This window comes from Oryctolagus cuniculus, chromosome 21, assembly GCF_964237555.1.
Source record: "Oryctolagus cuniculus chromosome 21, mOryCun1.1, whole genome shotgun sequence".
NCBI lineage: Eukaryota > Metazoa > Chordata > Mammalia > Lagomorpha > Leporidae > Oryctolagus > Oryctolagus cuniculus.
This window is the reverse complement of record NC_091452.1, coordinates 29,866,621-29,884,958: the sequence shown is the minus strand read 5'-3', so window position 1 is coordinate 29,884,958 and position 18,338 is coordinate 29,866,621. Positions and strand designations below refer to the sequence as shown.

The window sequence follows — 18,338 nt, the reverse complement described above, 5'->3', positions numbered from 1 at the left end:
AAAATAGGACAAAAGCCAAACAAACAGCGGGCTTCCTAGAGCCGGGTTGTCTGGTACCGTGTGGCTGTCTCCATTTAAATTGCTGAAAACGGAGAAAACTGCCCAGTCCCTTGGTTGCACCTGTTACAGATGTGGTGCTGGGCTGCTGCATAGGGAAGCTCATGGTGTCCGTGCTGGACAGCACAGGCCGCAGCCATGGCCTCAGGTTGTGCTGTTTGCACTGGGCTAGGGTTTGCTGTGTGGGGTGTGGAGCGTACTGCACGCACGTGCACACACGACTTCCCAGGCAGGCGTCGACTTCTGTGTGCGTTACATTCTGCAGGGCTACCGTTATCCTGTGAGGTTTGGCAGCATTCCGGAAGTCTTGCTTTAACAAATAGTGATCACATGGAGGCCGTGTGCTGGGCACTGTTCTGAGACTGAGGGCAACCGGTGCTCAAGTTCTCACCCCAGGCTGTGCACGTTTCTGGGTCTGCTGTGGAAACCTCAGACATGCCAGAAGACTCATGGTTCAGTTTCTGTTGGAGGGGAGGCGCATCTGCAGTCCTGGCAGGCGTGGGCCCTGTGCCTCCCCGAGGGCACCGGGGTGGAGCCACCACTCCACCTGCGAGCTGGCACCTCCAGGAACACAGTCAGTTGTTGCCCTCCCTGAACTCTGACCCCCAGGCACGCCCCAGATGTGTATTTGCACAGCTTGCCACTGACCAGAACCTGGTGACATTGGCGTTGACCTCCCTTGTGGCAGGTGGTAGGATATGGGAGAGGGAAGTGGCTGGACTCTGCTGGTGGAAGGAGCCCCTCCTGAGCAGCAGTGGGTGCAGGGCAGGTGGGCGTGGCGGCAGGGCAGACAGAGCTCAGGAGGGCCCCTGTGTTGCTAGGGAGGGTCTCCTCGCCCAGGTTCCTTCGAGTTCTCGGCTCGGCCCTGGAGCTGCTGCTCTCCTTTTCCACAGCCTTTGGCTGCCCGGTGGGTTCCCTGGGCCAGGTGAGGTGGTTAGGTGTGGAGAAGTGGCTTCTGTAAAAACAGAAAAGTGCCCAACACTGAGTGTGTGATGCCTTCTCTGTGTGGAGCTTCACTGGTTCTCTGTGTAGCGTTTAGCCCCTCTCACAGATGGAGAGGGCCTCAGGGGCCACTGGGTTGAGGACCAGGGACTTGGATAAAATACACCAAACAGGTCTTTCTGCCCACAGGGTTAGGTGGAGGGGAGGAAAAGTGGAGGAAAAGACAGAGGAAGCCAAGATGAAGGCAGTAGCTGAAACCAGTGCTCCAGGAGGCCGTTGATCCTGGTTGCATTTTGTGGGGTCAGTGCCAGAGCCTTGTCTGGAAGATGCCAGCATGGACTCACCTGTCTGTGAGCGCTGCAGGGGTGGGATCGTGCCCTCGGCCCTTGGGGTGGTACTATTTTGAGGGCAAATACAGCAGCCTTTAGCAAATACCCCTTGTCCTGGCCAAAAAAAAAAAAATTAGACCCAAGGATTTCTGGGAAGGAAGGATGGATGGAACTCTGCAAGGTTCTGGTTTTTTTTGGTTTTGTTTTTAAAGCAGGATCATTTTTGCTTGCCATCTGAGAGGAAGACGACCCTGAAACTGTTTAGACAAGAGGGGGAAGCTGCCTGAGGAGAGCCTTGGACGGGGCTGTGCCCACTGCCGGAGCAAGGCGTTGCAGCCTTGGCTGACCCTGGCCTCCCGTCAGAGCCAGGTCCTGAAGCACTGGGCAGAGCCCACCTCCCTCCTGCAGCCTCTCGCACACCTGGTGGGCTGACCTTGGAGCAGAGGAGCTCAGACTCGTGTCCAGGGGCCCCCGCGTGCTCTGGACATTGCACTGGCCACACAGGTTGCTTCCAGAACCGGTGCAGCTGCTCCTGTGTCCATATCTGTGTGGTCCAGTCCCTTTTTAGAAATGAAAGCACTTCCAAAAATGAGGGCACTTCCAAAAGTTCATGGGGTCTTCAGGAAGCTCATGAGAAATGCATATGACAAGAGAGCATGGGTTTCAGATTTTTTTGCACCAAAGTAAACATCTTTAATTTCATTTTCCATGAACTTTTTGAAGCACCCTCATCGTTTTCAAGTCTTTCCAGGAGCTGCCCCACTGCTTGTCTGGCAGTGAACATGCCTGGTGCCTGTGTCCCACAGGCGCTCTGCGGCCAGTGCCTGCTCACCTCTCAGCGTGCCCACGTGTGCGTCCTGTGGCTGCTGTGCTGTGCCAGTTACCCCACAGCCCGCGCGCGCTAGGATGCTTTTCAGCATCTACACTGCCTGTCTGGTTTGCCCTGCGACCACTAACTGGGTCCAAAGAGACAGGTGGATCAGGCTGTGGAAGGGGAAGCAGCTCAGTCTCTGTCCTGTGTCTCACGTTTGTGGGTGCCTCTTGGTCTCAGACAACCGCAGCCAAGCAGGGTTCTGTGCCGGGCAGTGCGCAGCGCAGAGGTCCAAGGGGGAGGCGTGGGCTCCCTGTCGCAGTGCTCCCCTGACAGGTGAGAGCAGGCGACGCCACAAGGTGACCCACGTTCCCCTGCTCTGCAGAGTAACTGCGGGGACTGTGTTGAGGGCGGCCGTGCCGGCAGGCCAGAGCACATGGTGCCGCCACCCCTTCCTGAGCTTTGCCTGTAGGGTGGAACTCCAGGACTAGCCTTTTTCTGCTGCCCCATGGGGTGGCTCTGCCTGCCCTCTCTGCCCTCCTGCCTCTTCCTCTCCCCTCCTCCTTGTGTCCCCCCAGCCCCGTGTGGCCCCCTCATCCTCTCGGAGAACTGGGGAAGACATCCTGCACAGGCCATCAGGGCTGTCGGGTGAGGTCCCTGTCCCAGGGAAGCAGGTCGTGCCGTCGCTGCTGAGGTGTGGACGTTGAATGTGCCTGGGCTCCCCACCACGCACCAGTCCCCTCCCTCCGAGCTCCTGGGTGTGCACCTGTGACACGTGGGTGGCGGGTGGAGTACACGGCGTGCCGTGGCACGTGCTCAGAAGCGCCTGCCTGGGAGGTGCGCCGTCCTCACACTGCGCCTGTTCTAGCATCTGTGACAGACCACCGGCAGAGGTGACGTGAGACAGCACAGAGCTACACCCCTGCATCCTCCGTCCCCTTCAGGGCACTCGCTCCCTAACTGGAGCCCCCAGGCCAGGTGGGGGAGCTCTCCCCCTGCCCAGCTGGGCTATCTGAGGTGCTTTGGGACTTGACACTGCCCAGTGCTGACACCTCAAAGCCTTTGCCGTCCCTGGTTTCCTGCTCTTGAAAATGCCCTTGGTGCCCTTGGTTTGTTTCCTTCCTGCCAAAAGACTCCCCCTGCCTCACCTCGTGTGGGGCAGCTGAGGAGCTGAGAGGGAGCCTGTGGGAGCTCACGGGCGCAGCTGCCAAGCTCAGTGCTGTGGGCTCCGGGCTGCAGCGGCTCACCTGCATGCCCAGCCTGGTGGCCCAGGCCACCCGGCCACTGGGGCAAGTTCAGGAGGAAGCTTCTAGGCCAGGCTAGTGGGAGAGAAGCGTGATGCCTGGGGCCAGGCTCCTGTGAGCATCCAGGATGGCGGGGGCAGGTTGCCCAGGAGCCACCAGGGAAGTCACAGAGAAAGGAGCTGTGTGCGGCGGGACAGACGGGGACGTGAGGGCTGGGGCCAGGAGAGACCCACCGTAGGAGAACCAGGCCCACGCCCTGGCCTGTGCCCTGGCTCCTTGGCTCTGTGGTTCTGCGTGGAGCTTCTTGGTCTTGGGATTTCCTAGAGCGCGCTTTCCACCCCCGCCCCGCCCCTGGGACTCACAGTGCACCCTGGTGGCACTTGGTAGCTCCACCCCTGTGTCCGATCTCGCTGACTCAGTGTGGATCACCCTGGACCATTTCACTGCTCTTACTGGAGTGAGGAGGCGCAGCCACCCAGGCCTGGGGTCTCGTACCCCTGCCCCCCAGCAGGCACGTCTTGGTCACCAAGTAGCAGGAGCAGTCCCTTTTATCGTCAGTGGTGCACTGAATCACAGCTTTGGTTTGGGGCCCCTGACCAGCTCTGTTGGAAGCACCATGATGTGGGTGGTGCACCTGCCGTCCCAGCACCCTGTGCAACACCTCCTGCCAGACTCAGCGGGAATGGCGGAGCGAGGAGGGAAGAGCAGGAGAGAAGCATTTCACTCCCTGAGCCTGGTCTGGGTGGTCCTGAAAGAAAGGGCAGCACAGGCTGCCATGGACAGGGCCCATGTCTACCCCTGCCTGGCCAGTGGGGGTAGGGCAGGTGTCCTGCTTCCCTGGTGGGATCCGGGCCTGTTCCCCGACTCCAGAAGCTGAGAAAGCAGCAGCCCCCAGAGTGGTCCTCACCCTGCATTTCCTGCGCCGTGGGGAGGCGTGTGTGGGAGGAGGCGTGGTGCTGGGGCCCTAGGTGGCCGTCAGCATCAGGTGCCCTGGGAAGTATCCCGAGTCTGTGCAGTGCTGGGCGAGGGTCTCGGACACTCAGCGTGCAGGGGGCTGAATACTGAGGACCCTTGGGTCGCTCTGGATCAAGCAGGAACTTCATGGAGGTCCTGGACCAGATTACACGGCCGTCAGCAGCCCTGGGCAAGGTGGCCTTCTCTCTCCAAGGCTCCTTCGTGGGAGGCATCTGTCACCCCATCTGAAACTCGTCCATGCTGCCCCTGGAAGGGGCGGGCACTTCACACAGCTCTGTCCCGATGCCTGGACTGTGCACTCTCAGCCCTTGGAGTTCCCAGGAGTCTCTGGTGCTGCTGTGGTGTGGTTGTCCCCAGTGTGGCCTGGGGGCACAGAGTAGCCCTGCTCTGCACACAGCGCCAGGGCCTCTGAGGCGTCGAGGTCCGTGCACCTGTGTGACAGCACCAAGCTCTGAGCCCTGGTGTTGCGTTGCTCAGCTCTCCCAGTGGGCTCTGCCAGTCCAGTCAAGACATTGGTGGAGGGCCAGGGGCAGAGAGCCTCCAGCGTGTGTCAGGACGGGGGCTCTGGGCGGCCACGCATGTCCTCAGCTTAGGCCTGGAGGGCTAAGGGCTCCTGGAGTCCTGCGGGAGGACAGTGCCACTGGTCAGCAGAGCGGGGTCCTTGCCGACCCTCGTGCAAGAGCACCGTGGGCAGGAAGGGCAGGCCGGCTGATGCCAGCCAAGCTGTCACCTTCCCAGGCCTCCGTGTCCTCCTGTACCTCAGGAGCCAGGGTGGGGCCTGTGCCTGTGTGTGTGTGCCCAGCGTCTGGAAGGAGACAGGTGTGTCAGGAGGCTGAGAGCGGGGGGGGTGGGGGGGTGGCAGTGAGCCCGCTGAGCCCTCCTCTTCCAGGTCAGCCAGAGCAGCCTCACCATGCTGTCCTCGCCGTCGCCCGGCCAGCAGGTGCAGACTCCGCAGTCCATGCCCCCTCCCCCCCAGCCGTCCCCGCAGCCTGGCCAGCCCAGCTCGCAGCCCAGCTCCAACGTCAGGTAGGCTGGGCAGGGTGGGAGACGGGTCACCTCCCTGCCTGGTGCCCGGGGCGACTCCAGCCTGCGCTCCTGCCCTTGCAGCTCTGGCCCAGCACCGTCCCCCAGCAGCTTCCTGCCCAGCCCCTCCCCGCAGCCCTCCCAGAGCCCCGTGACAGCACGGACCCCGCAGAACTTCAGCGTCCCCTCGCCTGGACCTTTGAACACCCCTGGTAAGTCAGGCCTGGGGCTGGGGCGGGTGGAGCTGAGGCCTGGGGCACCGTCGTGGGCCCTGGGTGCAGCCCTGAACCTCGAGGGCTGGAACCTCCCTTGACCTTGGCAAGGCCTCCACGGCAACCCTCCGAGCCTGAGCGCCCTGTGGACGGGGGCCGAGACCTCGCGTTCTGTGTCCTGCAGTGAACCCTAGCTCCGTCATGAGCCCCGCTGGCTCCAGCCAGGCCGAGGAGCAGCAGTACCTGGACAAGCTGAAGCAGCTGTCTAAGTACATCGAGCCCCTGCGCCGCATGATCAACAAGATCGACAAGAACGAAGGTGGGCCCGGTGCTGGGGCTGGGGCCGGGGCCCCTGGACTCCTGGGGCTGTGTCTGAGGCTCCCCTCTCATGTCCAGACAGGAAAAAGGACCTGAGTAAGATGAAGAGCCTTCTGGACATTCTGACCGACCCCTCTAAGCGGTGAGCTTCGCCCCAGGGCTCTGGGGAGGACAGTGCCGTGCTGGCCTCTGGCCTGACTTCACCTTGCTGGCACCCCCTCCGGGCTGCTGCGGCGGCAGCGGCCTGCCTCCACCCGGCAGCCATCACAGTTGGGCCTCACAGGCCGCTGTCCAAGTCTCAGCCTGTGGAGCTCTCGCTGTGAGCCGGCCACACTGGGCCTGAGTCTTACCTTGAGCCAGTGACCTTGGACAGGCGGCTGTCTCAGTCTCCCCAGCTGCAACCCACATGTGCCGATCATGGAATGAAACGAGGGAGTGCCCGAGTGCCCGGGAAAAGCACATGGAAGGCGGGGCCCCCCGGTGCTTAGCCCCTCCCCTGCTCACCGGCCTGCAGCTGCTGTGAGCACAGCACAGCCATGAAGAGCTGTGCACCAGGCTGGGCGTGGTGTTCGTGCCCTCGCGTCTCCTTGCCCCAGCTCATGCTCTGCTCCCCTTCCAGAAGGTTCTCCCTGTCCCTGCTGAACAGGCCTGCTGGAACTAGACAGCCTTCCAGGGCCTGTTGGGGTTATAGGGCCAGGGGCTCCTTCAGTGACTCAGAGATGAGACTGAGGCTTTCCCTGCCTGGACAGGGGCCCTGTGTCTGTCCTTGCCCCAGACCCACTGCACTGCCTTGTTCTGCTCACCTGGAATGGGCAGCTCCTGGGGCCAGAGACTCCCTTGCCTTAAACTACATCTTGAAACAGCTGGTCAGCTGACGGGGGTTCCTGCAGAGGTTCCCGATGGCCAAGGCCAGGGAACAACAGCCCCTGTGCCCTGTCCCTGCAGCTGTCCCCTCAAGACCCTGCAGAAGTGTGAGATCGCCCTGGAGAAGCTCAAGAATGATATGGCGGTGGTGAGTGGAAGGGCCTTGGAACACAGCTGGGAGGAGTCTCCCTGGTCGGGGCAGGTGGGGCCGCACCACTCAGCCCGGGACTGGACCTCACCTGGGGACCCCGTCCCGGAGGCTTCTTTGAGGCCAGGTCTGTTGGGGGATGTGAGGAGGCTGAATGAACTCTCTCTCCACTCAGCCTCCGTGGGCTTGGAGCCCGCAGGCCCAGCACGAGGCCTATCTGGGGATGGGACATGGGTGGGAACGAGGCAGGGACAGGGATTGTGTCCAGGGTTGGCCCCCATTGGGTGCACAAGGGTGGAGGCTGTGGGCAGAGCCTCAGGAATCTGGGCCTGAGTGAGGTCTGGAAGTCCTGTCAGTGTGGGCAGGACTGTGAGCCCCGGGCTGCTAACCCCACCCGTCCTGTCCCCAGCCCACGCCCCCACCACCTCCAGTGCCACCAACCAAGCAGCAGTACCTGTGCCAACCGCTCCTGGACGCCGTCCTGGCCAACATCCGCTCCCCCGTCTTCAATCATTCCCTGTACCGCACGTTCGTGCCGGCCATGACGGCCATCCACGGCCCACCCATCACGTACGTACAGCCTGCACTGGGTTCACGGGGGCCGGCAGGCCAGGGGCACGCACGTGGCCAGTGTGGTCACTCTGGGCCGTGGGCCTCCTCCAGGGCCCCGGTGGTGTGTGCCCGGAAGCGCAGATTTGAGGAGGATGAGCGGCAGAGCATCCCCAACGTGCTCCAAGGGGAGGTGGCCAGATTAGACCCCAAGTTCTTGGTGAACTTGGACCCTTCTCACTGCAGCAACAACGGCACCGTCCACCTGATATGCAAGCTGGGTGAGTGTCCAGGGAGGGCGCGGGCTGGCACCAGGCGAGCCTGTGCCAAAAGACACCAAGTACCTGGGCCTGCCGGACACGCGCACCCTCCCCAGAGCCTGCCCTGCACTCACACAGCCCTAGCCCTCCCTCTCACAGTGCTCAGCCGTCTCCAGCCCCAGGCTCTGGGGGCGGGACCCCTGGGCATCCTACGCAGGGCACTCTCTGGCCTTTCCAGGGTGTGAAGAGCCCTGTCCAGAGCAGGCCGTGTAGCAGGCAGGGCTTGGCCAGGTCCCAAGTGCAGCCTCCTGTGTTGCAGATGACAAGGACCTGCCGAGCGTGCCACCGCTGGAGCTCAGCGTGCCTGCCGACTACCCCGCCCAGAGCCCGCTGTGGGTCGACCGGCAGTGGCAGTACGGTGGGTGAGCCCAGGGGAGCTGTGTGCCCTGCCCACCTGCTGTCCCTGGGTAATCAGCAGTCCCCTGCAGAGGGAAGGGCCTCTGGCCTCCCCACGGCTCTGTACAGCAGGCCACAGGTGTGACCCGCTGCTCCTGGGCGCCACCATGTGGCTGTGTGAGGCTGATGCAGGCACCACCAGGAGTTGGGTTTCATGGAGACCATCTGGGTGACGTGGCTCCAGAGACAGCTCCGCTGGTGGAGGTCAGCCCCTCTGAGGCTGAGCTAGGGCCTGGCAGAGGCAGGACTACCTCCCCAGGAGCACCACAGAGGGAAAGCTGGGGTTTCCGGTTCCGACTCACTGCAGCTCTTCTCCAAAGCCACAGGGTGTGAGGGGATGAGGTCGGATTAGGCGATCGGATGGCTAGCCAGGATGGCCCCTTCCCGGAGGTGGTCATCGGGGCTAGACTGCCCCTGCTCTGTTGCAGATGCCAACCCCTTCCTGCAGTCGGTGCACCGGTGCATGACCTCGAGGCTGCTGCAGCTCCCCGACAAGCACTCGGTCACAGCCCTGCTCAACACCTGGGCCCAGAGCGTCCACCAGGCCTGCCTGTCGGCCACCTAGCTGGGGCCGTGGACAGGCCTCCTGTCGGACGAGGTGGGCAGCGGCTCCCTGCGGGGCCCGGGTTAGGTTAGCTTTCCTGCTTCTATCTTCCGCCTTGGGGACCTGCCACGCATTTACCCCAGCTGTACAGTCCCGGCACGGGTGGCCGGGAGCTGGGAGCCGTCTTCTCAGAACATCGTCCACAGGACTTGCTCCAGGAGTCAGACACTTCCCACGGCCCCCAGGCTCCGCGTCCGCTCTCAGCAGCATGGGGGAGAGCTCAGGGCCCTGCTGAGGCGTCCTGTACACGTGTGCTGGGGGCGTGGGTGGCCTGGGAGAGCCCCTGCGCACACAGCCCTCCACACAGTGTTGGGGCACGTGGGGCACTCCGCGGGGAAGGCGCCCGCCGTGAAGGATGAAGAGTGACCAACTGGGCACTTCCTCTGGGCCACTCGGGAGCCGGCGGCCCCTCGTGGCGAGAGCTCCCCTTTTTATATGTGCACTACCCCGTCATGTGGTTCTTACAATAAATTTATTATTCCTGTGTTCGTCAGGAGTTCATCACTGTGTCCCCTCCTCCAGTGGGGCCCGCTGTCCCGCCAGGGACACTGTCAACCTTGCAAGTGTCCAGTGTGGCCCTGGATGCCCCTGACCTCCCCTCGTGTGCCACAGCTTCCTGTTCCTTGTGCTGGCTTTTCTCCGGGTTACCAGCTGAATTCCCGCCAGGGCTAACGGGGGAAATGGGACAGCGAGGTGGGGGGACAGTGCTGCCTGGGCAGGGTGGGCGCCAGGCTGAGCACCGCGGGCGTGGGGCCGTGGCTTTTCCGGGGAAAAGCGTTCTCCACTGGCCGTGGCTCTCTAAGGAGGAAGGCGGCTCCGCGCACCGCTCGTCAGCAGCCTGGGGCACTGAAGCCGACGAGGACAGCAGCTGGCCGGGGAGCGTGGAGTCGGCCTGAGCGGCCCTGCCAGGGAGCAGGGAGGCTGCCTGGCCCCCGGGGCCGTTCCTCTTCCGGGAGCCAGCAGCGCTGGCACGAGTGGGGAGCTGGCGGCGGGACACCCTGCAGGCGGTGAGGAGGGACACGTGCGCTCCGAGAAGCGAGCTTTATTTTGTCTTCGGCAGGTAGGATCACACTTACTTCACCAGCGTGCTTGTGTGTGACTGCAGGGCTGCGGGGGGACAGCGAGAAAACAGACAGCTCCCCAGTTCCAAGATTAAGTGCTTTATCTGTCACGAGTCTTATCCTGGCACTGAGCTTGGCTTTGAAGTATTAGAATTCTGTTTTAAAATGCTATGGCGTGGGGGCTGGGCTTAGGGCTGCGGGCGGGGCCTGGCTCAGAGCACCGAGCGGTGCAGGCGCCGGCTCTGCACCACCTGCAGCCTCTTCTGCCGCTCGGCGAAGTTGCTCTTCAGGGTCTGCTTCAGCGCGGGCAGGATGGAGCACTGCGCCGCGGGCACGGGACTGAGGATCAGGCTGCGGGGAGGGGCGGTCAGCCGGGCGCTGCAGCCGCCGCCCCCAGGAGGCCGCTCTGCGCTCCCCGCGTGGAGACTCACCACTTCTTAGAGACGCCCTTGGAGGTTGACAGCTGGGGGAACTGCGTGGCCTCCTGCTCCCTGGGGACGGAAGAGTCCACAGTGAGCCGGCAGAGCCGGCCCCCTCTGCGCGGGGCGGGGCGGGGCTGGGACGCGCAGGCGCAGCAGGCACTCACTTCGGGGAGCTAGGATCGACCTCCTCCGCCGCAGCCTTGGCCCCCTGGTTCCCTTCCAGGAGGGACTTGAGGTGCTGCAGCTGAAAAGCAGGGAGGGGAGGGACGGGCGTGGTGGGACCCGCGGGGCGCTGCCCCCCACCCCTCCCCCCCAGGCCTCACCTCTTGGGCCTGCAGGAGGTTGGCGTTCCACAGCTGCCGAATGACCACCTCACACTGCTGCACCGTGGTGGGCTTCCGCAGGTGCGGGGGCAGGCTCGCCAGCGGGCCCGCCCCCACAGCCTGCCTGCCTTTGTGCTGGCTGCCCCCGCGCAGGGCGGCCCCCGGGGTCCAGGTCTCCACCTCTTCGTCTCTGAAACAGGTATTGCGGCAGCCCCGAGGTTTCCTGCCCGGATCGCTAACCGCCCAGCCTCCGCCCCCACCCAGGGCAGTGCCCGTGCCAGCTCAGGGCTCCTAGGGATGAGGCCTCTACCCAGCTTCCTTCTCCCACTGACCAGGGTGCTGTGGACAGCAGATGGGAAGTCCGGGCCCAGCCATGACCTGAGCCTGTCCCATCTCCCCTTTCCGCCTCCCCAAGGTCACTGAGGGCCCGAGACCAGATTCCTGGGGGTGGCCAGCAAGCTGCCAGGCTGTCCTTGGGCCTGACCCTACACCTGAGGGCTGGTCGTGGGGCGATCTCGGCTCTGCAGGTTGCACTGCCCAGACTGCTCTGCAGTGTCCCAGGGACATCCCAGAAGCCTGCGTCGCCAGAGCCGGGCCCTGCTCTGGGCTGCCGGCCCCGTGCCTTCCAGAGGCCGCAGCCAGGACCCTGTGCACGGCTGTCTTGGTAAAATGTGAGTTCATGTGGAAACCATTTGCCTTTTTCATTTCTCTGCGAAAGCAGTTTCGGGGCTGCTGGTGGTCCCTCCTAGGGCTCAGCTCAGCACAGGGACCCTGCAAGGGGCCGCCCCCCGTAGGAGAGGAGGGGAGGAAGGCGGTGCCCGCCAGGTGGAGCCTGGCTGTCAGGTGTCCATGAGGCCTGCTCACGTTGCAGACAGGCCCACGGGGAAGGGAGCACAAAGCGGCTTCCTGGTTCCAGAGTAGTGTTGGGTGCAGCCCTGGCCTCTGGGTGCCGGCCGCCTACCTGGCCTGCCCCTGCGCCCCAGGGACTCTGTCCAGCTTGCTGTTGTGAAACACAGGAGTGTCCACGGGCTCCTCGTCCAGGTCCATCTTCTGGAAGGGGTCAGCTTTCGAGTCTTGCTTCTTGAAGGAGCCAGGCTGGAGTCTGGCTTTGCCTTGGGAAGCAACTGTAGGGGAGACCCAGGAGGGCCAGTCACCGCAGGCTCGCGACGTGCTGCATGTGCCCAGCAGGCCCTGATCCCCTGGAGGGGAGCCGGGCACAGAGCCTGCCTCACAGGACTGCTGGGGGGAGTGGCAGGTCCCTGGCGTAGCCTGTGGGCGGAGTCTGCTGCTCCTGTTGTAGGCGGGTTGAAGCAGAGATGTTGGGATCCAGTCTGCATGCGTCATTCAAAGACAAGGCCACTGCTTGCCTGCCCAGGCCCTGCACAGAGGAAGGGGGAGCCCTCTGCTCCCCTCCTGCCCCTCGTTCTGCTAAAGACACCCCGGGCCCGGACCGTCAGCAGGGCTGTCCCACTCCCATCCTGCCTGCTTTGGGGACAAAGGCCACCCCCCCAACCCCGGTACACAGAAGACCACCCAGGGTGGCCCAGTGGGAGTTCACAGACCCCCGCTGACACTTGGCCCACCTGCTCACGTCCCTGCCCTAGGTTGTACCTGCCATGAGACCTTGCTGCCCTGTGCTGGCTGCAGGGCCCTACCCTGCGTTTGTGGCCTCCCTCAGGCCAGCCTGTGGTCCTGTCCCAGCCCACATCAGCCTCCTGGTGGCGTTAGCTCGTGGGGCTACCACCGTGGCTCCCTTTCAGCTGTTCCTGCCGTCACAGGGCCACTGTGGGCGTTCAGGTTTCTGGCCCCCAGCAGGGCACCTGGCATGTGGAGGCTGCTGGCCAACTCACCCGACACCGTCGAATTGGAGAGGGACTTGTTGGACTGAAAGCTCAAAGTGGAGATGCTACCTGCGAGAGAACAGGGGTCAGCCCAGTGTGGCACAGAGTCCCCCCACCATGCCTGCCTCCCGGCCTGGCCAGGCCCCTGCTGCTCCCCTTTCAGGAGCTCGGCTCAGAAGAGGGAGGGATTGAGCAGTCTCCTGGAGCAGCCCCAAGCCGCCTGCCACTGCCCCTGGGCCTCCAAGAGGCCCTGGCTGATAGGCGGTGGCACCTGGCCAGGTCCCCTAGAGCCCAAGCCCACTGGGTTCACTGGGCCAAGGGACTGCTCCAGACGGCGGTAACCTCTCAGACACGCAAGGGCCCCAATCTTACTTTTTTTCGGTGGCTTCTGATTCATTATGAGCTTGTATTGGAGGTCTGAAAACAAACACAGGCTCTCCTGGTCACTTGGAAAGTCAAGTCCACTCAAGAGCAGCAGTTTGGGCTGCACTGCCCTCTCCCTCCCAGGGGTACTGGCCCACGACTGGGGCTGGCTGAGCCCTGTAACGGGGGTCCCGCCTCAGGCACTCCAGCCCTGACTCCATCGACGATGCCTGTAGGGCACCCTGTGTGCCGGCTGCCCTTGGGCTCCAGGGGTACAGAGGTGAGTTAGGGTGACCCAGCCCCCAGCCCCGCTGTGGATGAGCAGGTCTGGTCAGCAATGATCACGTGGCCTGGGCATCCAGGGCTGGGGAGGCGGAGCCGACATAACAGATGCCTGGCAGAAGAATACTTGGCGCGCGCCAAAGGTGGAGGGAGAAACTGAGGCAGCAGGCCTGGCTGTCCTGGGGAGGGGGCTGCGCCTTCCGTGGGGGGGCTTCACTGGAGGAAGACAGCACGCCGGACCCTCGCACTTGTTGGGTTTTGCCTCTCTATAAAGCTTTGAACACCGGTGGGCCTGACCCTGCCTGAGTCTGTGCTGCGGCCGCCCCCGCCCCTCGCGGGTGGGCAGCGTGTCCCCCACGCCCCCGGGGCCGCGCCCAGGCCCACCCTTGTTCTCCCGCTTCAGGTGCTCGATCTCCTCGTGGAGCTTGACCAGCGTCTCCGAGTGCTGCTGCTGCAGGAACTGCAGGCTCTTCTCCAGGTCCAGGACCCGCTTCTGCGCCTCGCTCAGCCCGGCCTGCGCGCCCTGCTGCCCCGCCGCGGGCAGCCCCGCAGGTGGGCGCGGGCGCGGGCGCGACGTGCCCCGGGAGCCCGGGCTGGCCCAGCTCGGGGGCCGCGCCCCCGCCGCTATCCCCACCCCGCTCATGTCGCTGCACACCAGCTCAGTGACTCAGAGCCGGCCTGGCCTGGCTCCGCGTCGCCATGGAAACGGGCACGTCCCAGGGGCGTGTCGGGAGGCTGGGGCGGGGCTTGCCCGCATTCTCTGCGGGGGATGGGGGCGGTGCCCCGACTCAAAGGCTGCTGATTCTCCCGAGGCGGGGATGCTGGGCGGGCGTGGAAGACCCCACCTGCCTTGGCGGGGCGCCTGGCTTCCGGGACCTGACCGCCTCCAGCTTCCCGGCAGGCAAAAGTGATTGTCTCAAGTCCTGAGCTCTGTGCAGCCCAAGGGACAACAATAAACTGAAGAGGAGGGTCATTCTCTGATTTAAATGTCAGAAAGTCCTGTGCCTTTACAGTTCTTTGGGTTTTTAAGATTTATTTGAAAGGCAGAGTTACAGACAGGCAGAGGCAGAGAGAGAGAATGAGAGGGGCCTTCCTATCCGCTGGTTCAGTCCCCAAATGGCCCCAGTGGCTGGAGCTGGGCTGATGCAAAGCCAGGAGCCAGGTGCTTCCTCCTGGTCTCCCACGCGGGTGCAGGGCCCAAGCACTTGGGCCATCCTCCACTGCCTTCCCGGGCCACAGCAGAGAGCTGGCCTGGACATGGGGCAGCGGGGACTAGAACCAGCGCCCATATGTGAGCTGAAGGCCAGATCTCCCACGTGGGTGGCAGTGGCCCAGCTACTGGAACCATCCCTCAGTGCCTCCGAGAGTGCAGACGAGCGGAGCCAGAACTGAAAACCAGGCGCTGGTACGGGGTCTGCAGTCCCAGCCAGCGGTGCGGGGGCGTTTACCAGACACCTGCCCCCTGCTTGTTGTGCTGTAGTAGTTCACTTTGTAAAATAATTCATCTTCCTTTATAGTTGCAAGCCCTAAGCATGTTTTTACAGTGTTCCAGGAAGTCATGAAAAGTCTGTTTGGGGGGCACTGGTGATCGGTGTTGCTCATCACTTGTCCCGTGCCCTCCCTCTCCCCCTCTTGGCTTTTGGGAAGACGTCCTTTCCCACCTGCTTAGGGGAACACCTGCTTCGCGCCTGGGGTCTCCCCACCTGGCCTAAGCCAGGGCAGTCCAGCAAGGGAATGGCGGGCTCACGCTGGGCTCGTGCCCCTCGCCAGATGTGAGAGCCAGGGCGTGGGTTCTGGCAGAGCAACTGCCCCACTAGTGCCGTTTATTTTGGGAGATGGGAGTCTGCACTTGCAATAACTCAGCATTCGTGTGCGGAGCTGCCCCTGTGCTGCGGGTGGGCACGGCACAGGGTGAGGCGGGGGTGTGCTCCAAACAGCTGCCCTTGCCCGTGGGGCTCCCAGTGCAAACGGGAAGCTAGAACTTCCTCTCAGATCCTCGCAGGCCCTGACCCGCGCATGCACACACGTGCTGCCCTCCCCAGGAGACAGCGGAAGAGCTGAATCAACGCCTCGGTTTCCCGTTTAAACCCCTCAAGGGCCACACCTTATGAGTGCAGACTGTTCCAGGAAGCGAGTGGCCCTAGGACTGGGGACAAAATCCGAACCCGCCTGCCCTAAATGATGCCGAGGCCTCTGCAAGTACATGGGACCCAGCGGCCAGGAAGTCAGCCACAGACAGGCAGGTGCACACAAGGCTGGCTGAGAGGCAAGATGCAGGCCGCAGGAGCACGTGTGCGGACAGTGATGGAGTGAACAGGAAACTGCTTTATAATGTCTTTTAAAAAAGGATTGCTGGGGCCTGCCGCGCTCACTAGGCTAATCCTCCACCTGCGGCGCCAGCACACCGGATTCTAGTCCTGGTCAGGGTGCCGGGTTCTGTCCCAGTTGCTCCTCTTCCAGGCCAGCTCTCTGCTGTGGCCCGGGAGTGCAGTGGAGGATGGCCCAGGTGCTTGGGCCCTGCACCCCATGGGAGACCAGGAGAAGTACCTGGCTCCTGGCTTCGGATCAGCGCGGTGCGCCGGCCACAGCGGCCATTGGGGGGTGAACCAATGGAAAAGGAAACATTCTCTCTGTCTCTCTCTCTCTCTCTGTCCACTCTGCCTGTCAAACAAATAAATAAATAAAAGGATTGCTGGGGCTGGCGCTGTGGTGCAGCGGGTTAAGCTGCCGCCTATGATGCCAGCATCCCATATGCGCGTTGCCTTGAGTTCTGGCTGCTCCACTTCTGATCCAGCTCTCTGCTGTGGCCTGGGAAAGCAGTAGAAGGTGGCCCAAGTGCTTGGGCCCCTGCACCGACATAGGAGACCTGGAAGAAGCTCCTGGCTCCTGGCTTCAGATGGGCACAGCTCCGGCTGTTGTGGCCACTTGGGGAGTGAACCAGCAGATGGAAAACCTCTCTCTCTCTAACTCTGCCATTCAAATAATTAAATAAAATCCTTGAAATAAAGAAAGAAACCTACAGAAACACCGCATTACTGTAGTAACTAATAATCTAAAAAAGAAAAAAAAATGAAACTCTGGAAATTTTATGAGCAATTGGGATAGATCTATGTGTAAATACTTGAACAATTCATGGAAAATGGAATCTAAAACACATGAAAGGTGTCGGGGTCAAATGGAGTTGCCTGTGTCCACCCTGACAAAGAGAACCAGAACCAAAGTACTGAAGAAAGAGTTCTTGGGCCCTGCTGCCCTGAGAGACTGCCCCTCCCCTAACAGCAGCCATGGTCACGCACGGCCCGCGTCTCCACTGGCAGTGCGTGCTCGCTCGCTCATCCTCTGACTCCCGTTTGCTGTGTCATCTGGCTTGGCATGCAAAACCAGTTTGAAATCCATGTGTGTTGTTTTTATAACACACATTTTCCATGAGTTGGTTATTTAGAAAACGTTCTTGAAAAAGAGCAAGCTTCCGGCTGCTGGCTCACTCCCCAAACACCCACAGCAGCCAGCACTGGGCCAGGCCAGAGCCCTTAATCATCCTTGTAGGGTGGACTATTCCATTAAACAGCTAGCTCAGTGCCGTGACGCACTTGGTTAATCCTCCACCTGTGGCGCCTGCATCCCATATGGGCACCAGTTCTAGTTACGGCTGCCCCTCTTCCAGGCCAGCTCTCTGCTGTGGCCCGAGAGTGCAGTGGAGGATGGCCCAAGTGCTTGGGCCCTGCACCCCATGGGAGACCAGGAAAAGCACCTGGCTCCTGGCTTCGGATCAGCGTGGTGTGCCGGCCACAGTGCGCCGGCTGCAGCAGCCGTTGGGGGGTGAACCAACGGCAAAGACCTTTCTCTCTCTCTCTCTCTCTCTCTCACTGTCCACTCTGCCTGTCAAAAAAAAAAAAAATTCTGTCAAAAAACCAAAACACTGTGGGGCAGCTTCCAGCAGGTCCCTAGGAGGGGTCTGGATGGGCGTCAGAGCAGACCTTCCAATGGGGGCAGAGGCCATGATGCTCCTGACCTTGGCCTGGTGCAGGTCTAGACTGCTCAGTGTGTGTGTGTGTGTGTCTTACTTTGAACCAAAACGTTTAAAAGCACAAAAATGTAAAAATAGCAGAAAAATCTAGTTAGATGCAGATATTTTTAAAATAATGCTTTCATACTGTTGTACAATGTGTGTTTTAAGCTAAGTCAAAAGGTTTCTAAAAATTACGAGTTTATATAAAGTAAAAACATTACAGGAAGCAAAAGTTGATTTGCAAAGGACAAGAACTTGAGTGAACTCAAGTTGCGTGTTGTTGGGTGTGTGGTGGCCATGTCGTCCTGCCTCTCCCTCGTCACCCTGACACCACAGCACCCTCAAGCTCTACGCAGGTGAGTCACTTTTCAAAAATCTGTTACACATCTATTTTACTGTGCCTTTATGTCTAGATATACAGCCATCGTATCAGGGTTACCTGTAGCATTTTGTACAGTAACCCACTCTCTATCTTTGTAATTTAATTTTCATTTTGTTTGAAGGGGAGAGTTCTTCCATCTGCTGGTTCACTCCCCAAATGCCTGCAACACCTGGTGCCGGGCCAGGCTGAAGCCAGGCGCCCAGAACTCCATCCGGGTCTCCCACGTGGATGGCAGGGCCCAGGTACTTGAGCCATTCCCTGTGGCCGTCCAGGGTGCATGTTAGCAGGCAGCTGGAACCGGAAAGTGGAGCCAGGCGCTCTTGGTAATGGGTCCCTGGGGTCTCCAGCTGCAGCTTACGGCTGAGCCAAGTGCACACGCACACAAAAAGACCATCTCCATTTCCATCCTTGGGTTCTGAGTAGGCCTCTCTGCCTACATGGCCAGTCTTGCTGCCTTCCGTGCCTTTGGCAAGTGGCTTGCAGTGTTTTGTGCTGCATGGAGGGGGCCTGGGCACAGAGGCTCCCGGAGTTGCTGTGGTGTTGTAACTGTGGGTGTCCGAGGTGTCTCCGTCGCCTTCAGGCGGTCCTCGAGATTGACTTCATAAATAGGTTCTGCTATGCTGCTGAGATGGGGGGAGGGGCAGCCCTGGTGCAGGAGGCTGCGCGTGGCCTTCAGGGCACCCACCTGTCTCCTCCCGCCACCAGCAGGGCGATCAACAGTGATCTGTGGTTATCACCCGGTGATATATGCTGCACATTACTGTATATGCTCTGATTTTTTAAGAAAGTATTTATTTGATAGAGTTGAGTGAGATCTTCCATCAGCTCGTTCACTCCCCGAATGAACACAGCAGCCAGGGCGG

The 18,338-nt window shown here is 61.6% G+C and overlaps 2 protein-coding genes across 8 annotated transcripts in view; one reads left to right on the top strand and one right to left on the bottom strand.

Moving 5' to 3' along the window:
- The window catches only part of MED15 (mediator complex subunit 15), an 81,125-nt gene extending 71,845 nt beyond the window's left edge, over positions 1–9,280 (top strand). For all 7 annotated transcript variants that reach the window (XM_070065917.1, XM_070065916.1, XM_051841028.2 and 4 more), the window contains 9 exons: positions 5,248–5,384; positions 5,466–5,593; positions 5,778–5,912; positions 5,990–6,053; positions 6,857–6,923; positions 7,333–7,493; positions 7,587–7,753; positions 8,052–8,150; positions 8,617–9,280. In XM_070065917.1, the coding sequence (XP_069922018.1) occupies positions 5,248–5,384; positions 5,466–5,593; positions 5,778–5,912; positions 5,990–6,053; positions 6,857–6,923; positions 7,333–7,493; positions 7,587–7,753; positions 8,052–8,150; positions 8,617–8,753 (1,095 nt within the window). In that variant the 3' untranslated portion in view covers positions 8,754–9,280. The remainder of the gene's footprint in view (positions 1–5,247; positions 5,385–5,465; positions 5,594–5,777; positions 5,913–5,989; positions 6,054–6,856; positions 6,924–7,332; positions 7,494–7,586; positions 7,754–8,051; positions 8,151–8,616) is intronic.
- CCDC74B (coiled-coil domain containing 74B) lies at positions 8,897–13,768 on the bottom strand. Its single transcript, XM_008251888.4, has 8 exons — positions 13,469–13,768; positions 12,812–12,856; positions 12,449–12,508; positions 11,560–11,722; positions 10,599–10,788; positions 10,440–10,519; positions 10,285–10,344; positions 8,897–10,204 (listed from the first exon to the last, which is right to left on the bottom strand). Exons 1-8 carry the CDS (start codon positions 13,725–13,727, stop codon positions 10,066–10,068), a joined length of 996 nt encoding a protein of 331 aa, XP_008250110.2. The 5' UTR covers positions 13,728–13,768; the 3' UTR covers positions 8,897–10,065.
- Between the last annotated feature and the right edge of the window lie 4,570 nt (positions 13,769–18,338).

Bases quoted from the DNA above. Each gene is read 5' to 3' on its own strand.
- CCDC74B (XM_008251888.4), bottom strand. From the start codon at position 13,727: ATGAGCGGGGTGGGGATAGCGGCGGGGGCGCGGCCCCCGAGCTGGGCC. The intron at 12,857-13,468 runs GTGGGCCTGGGC...GTTTGTTTTCAG, and splicing joins CCTGAAGCGGGAGAACAAGG to ACCTCCAATACAAGCTCATA. The intron at 10,520-10,598 runs GTGAGGCCTGGG...CCTGCTTTTCAG, and splicing joins ACCTCCTGCAGGCCCAAGAG to CTGCAGCACCTCAAGTCCCT.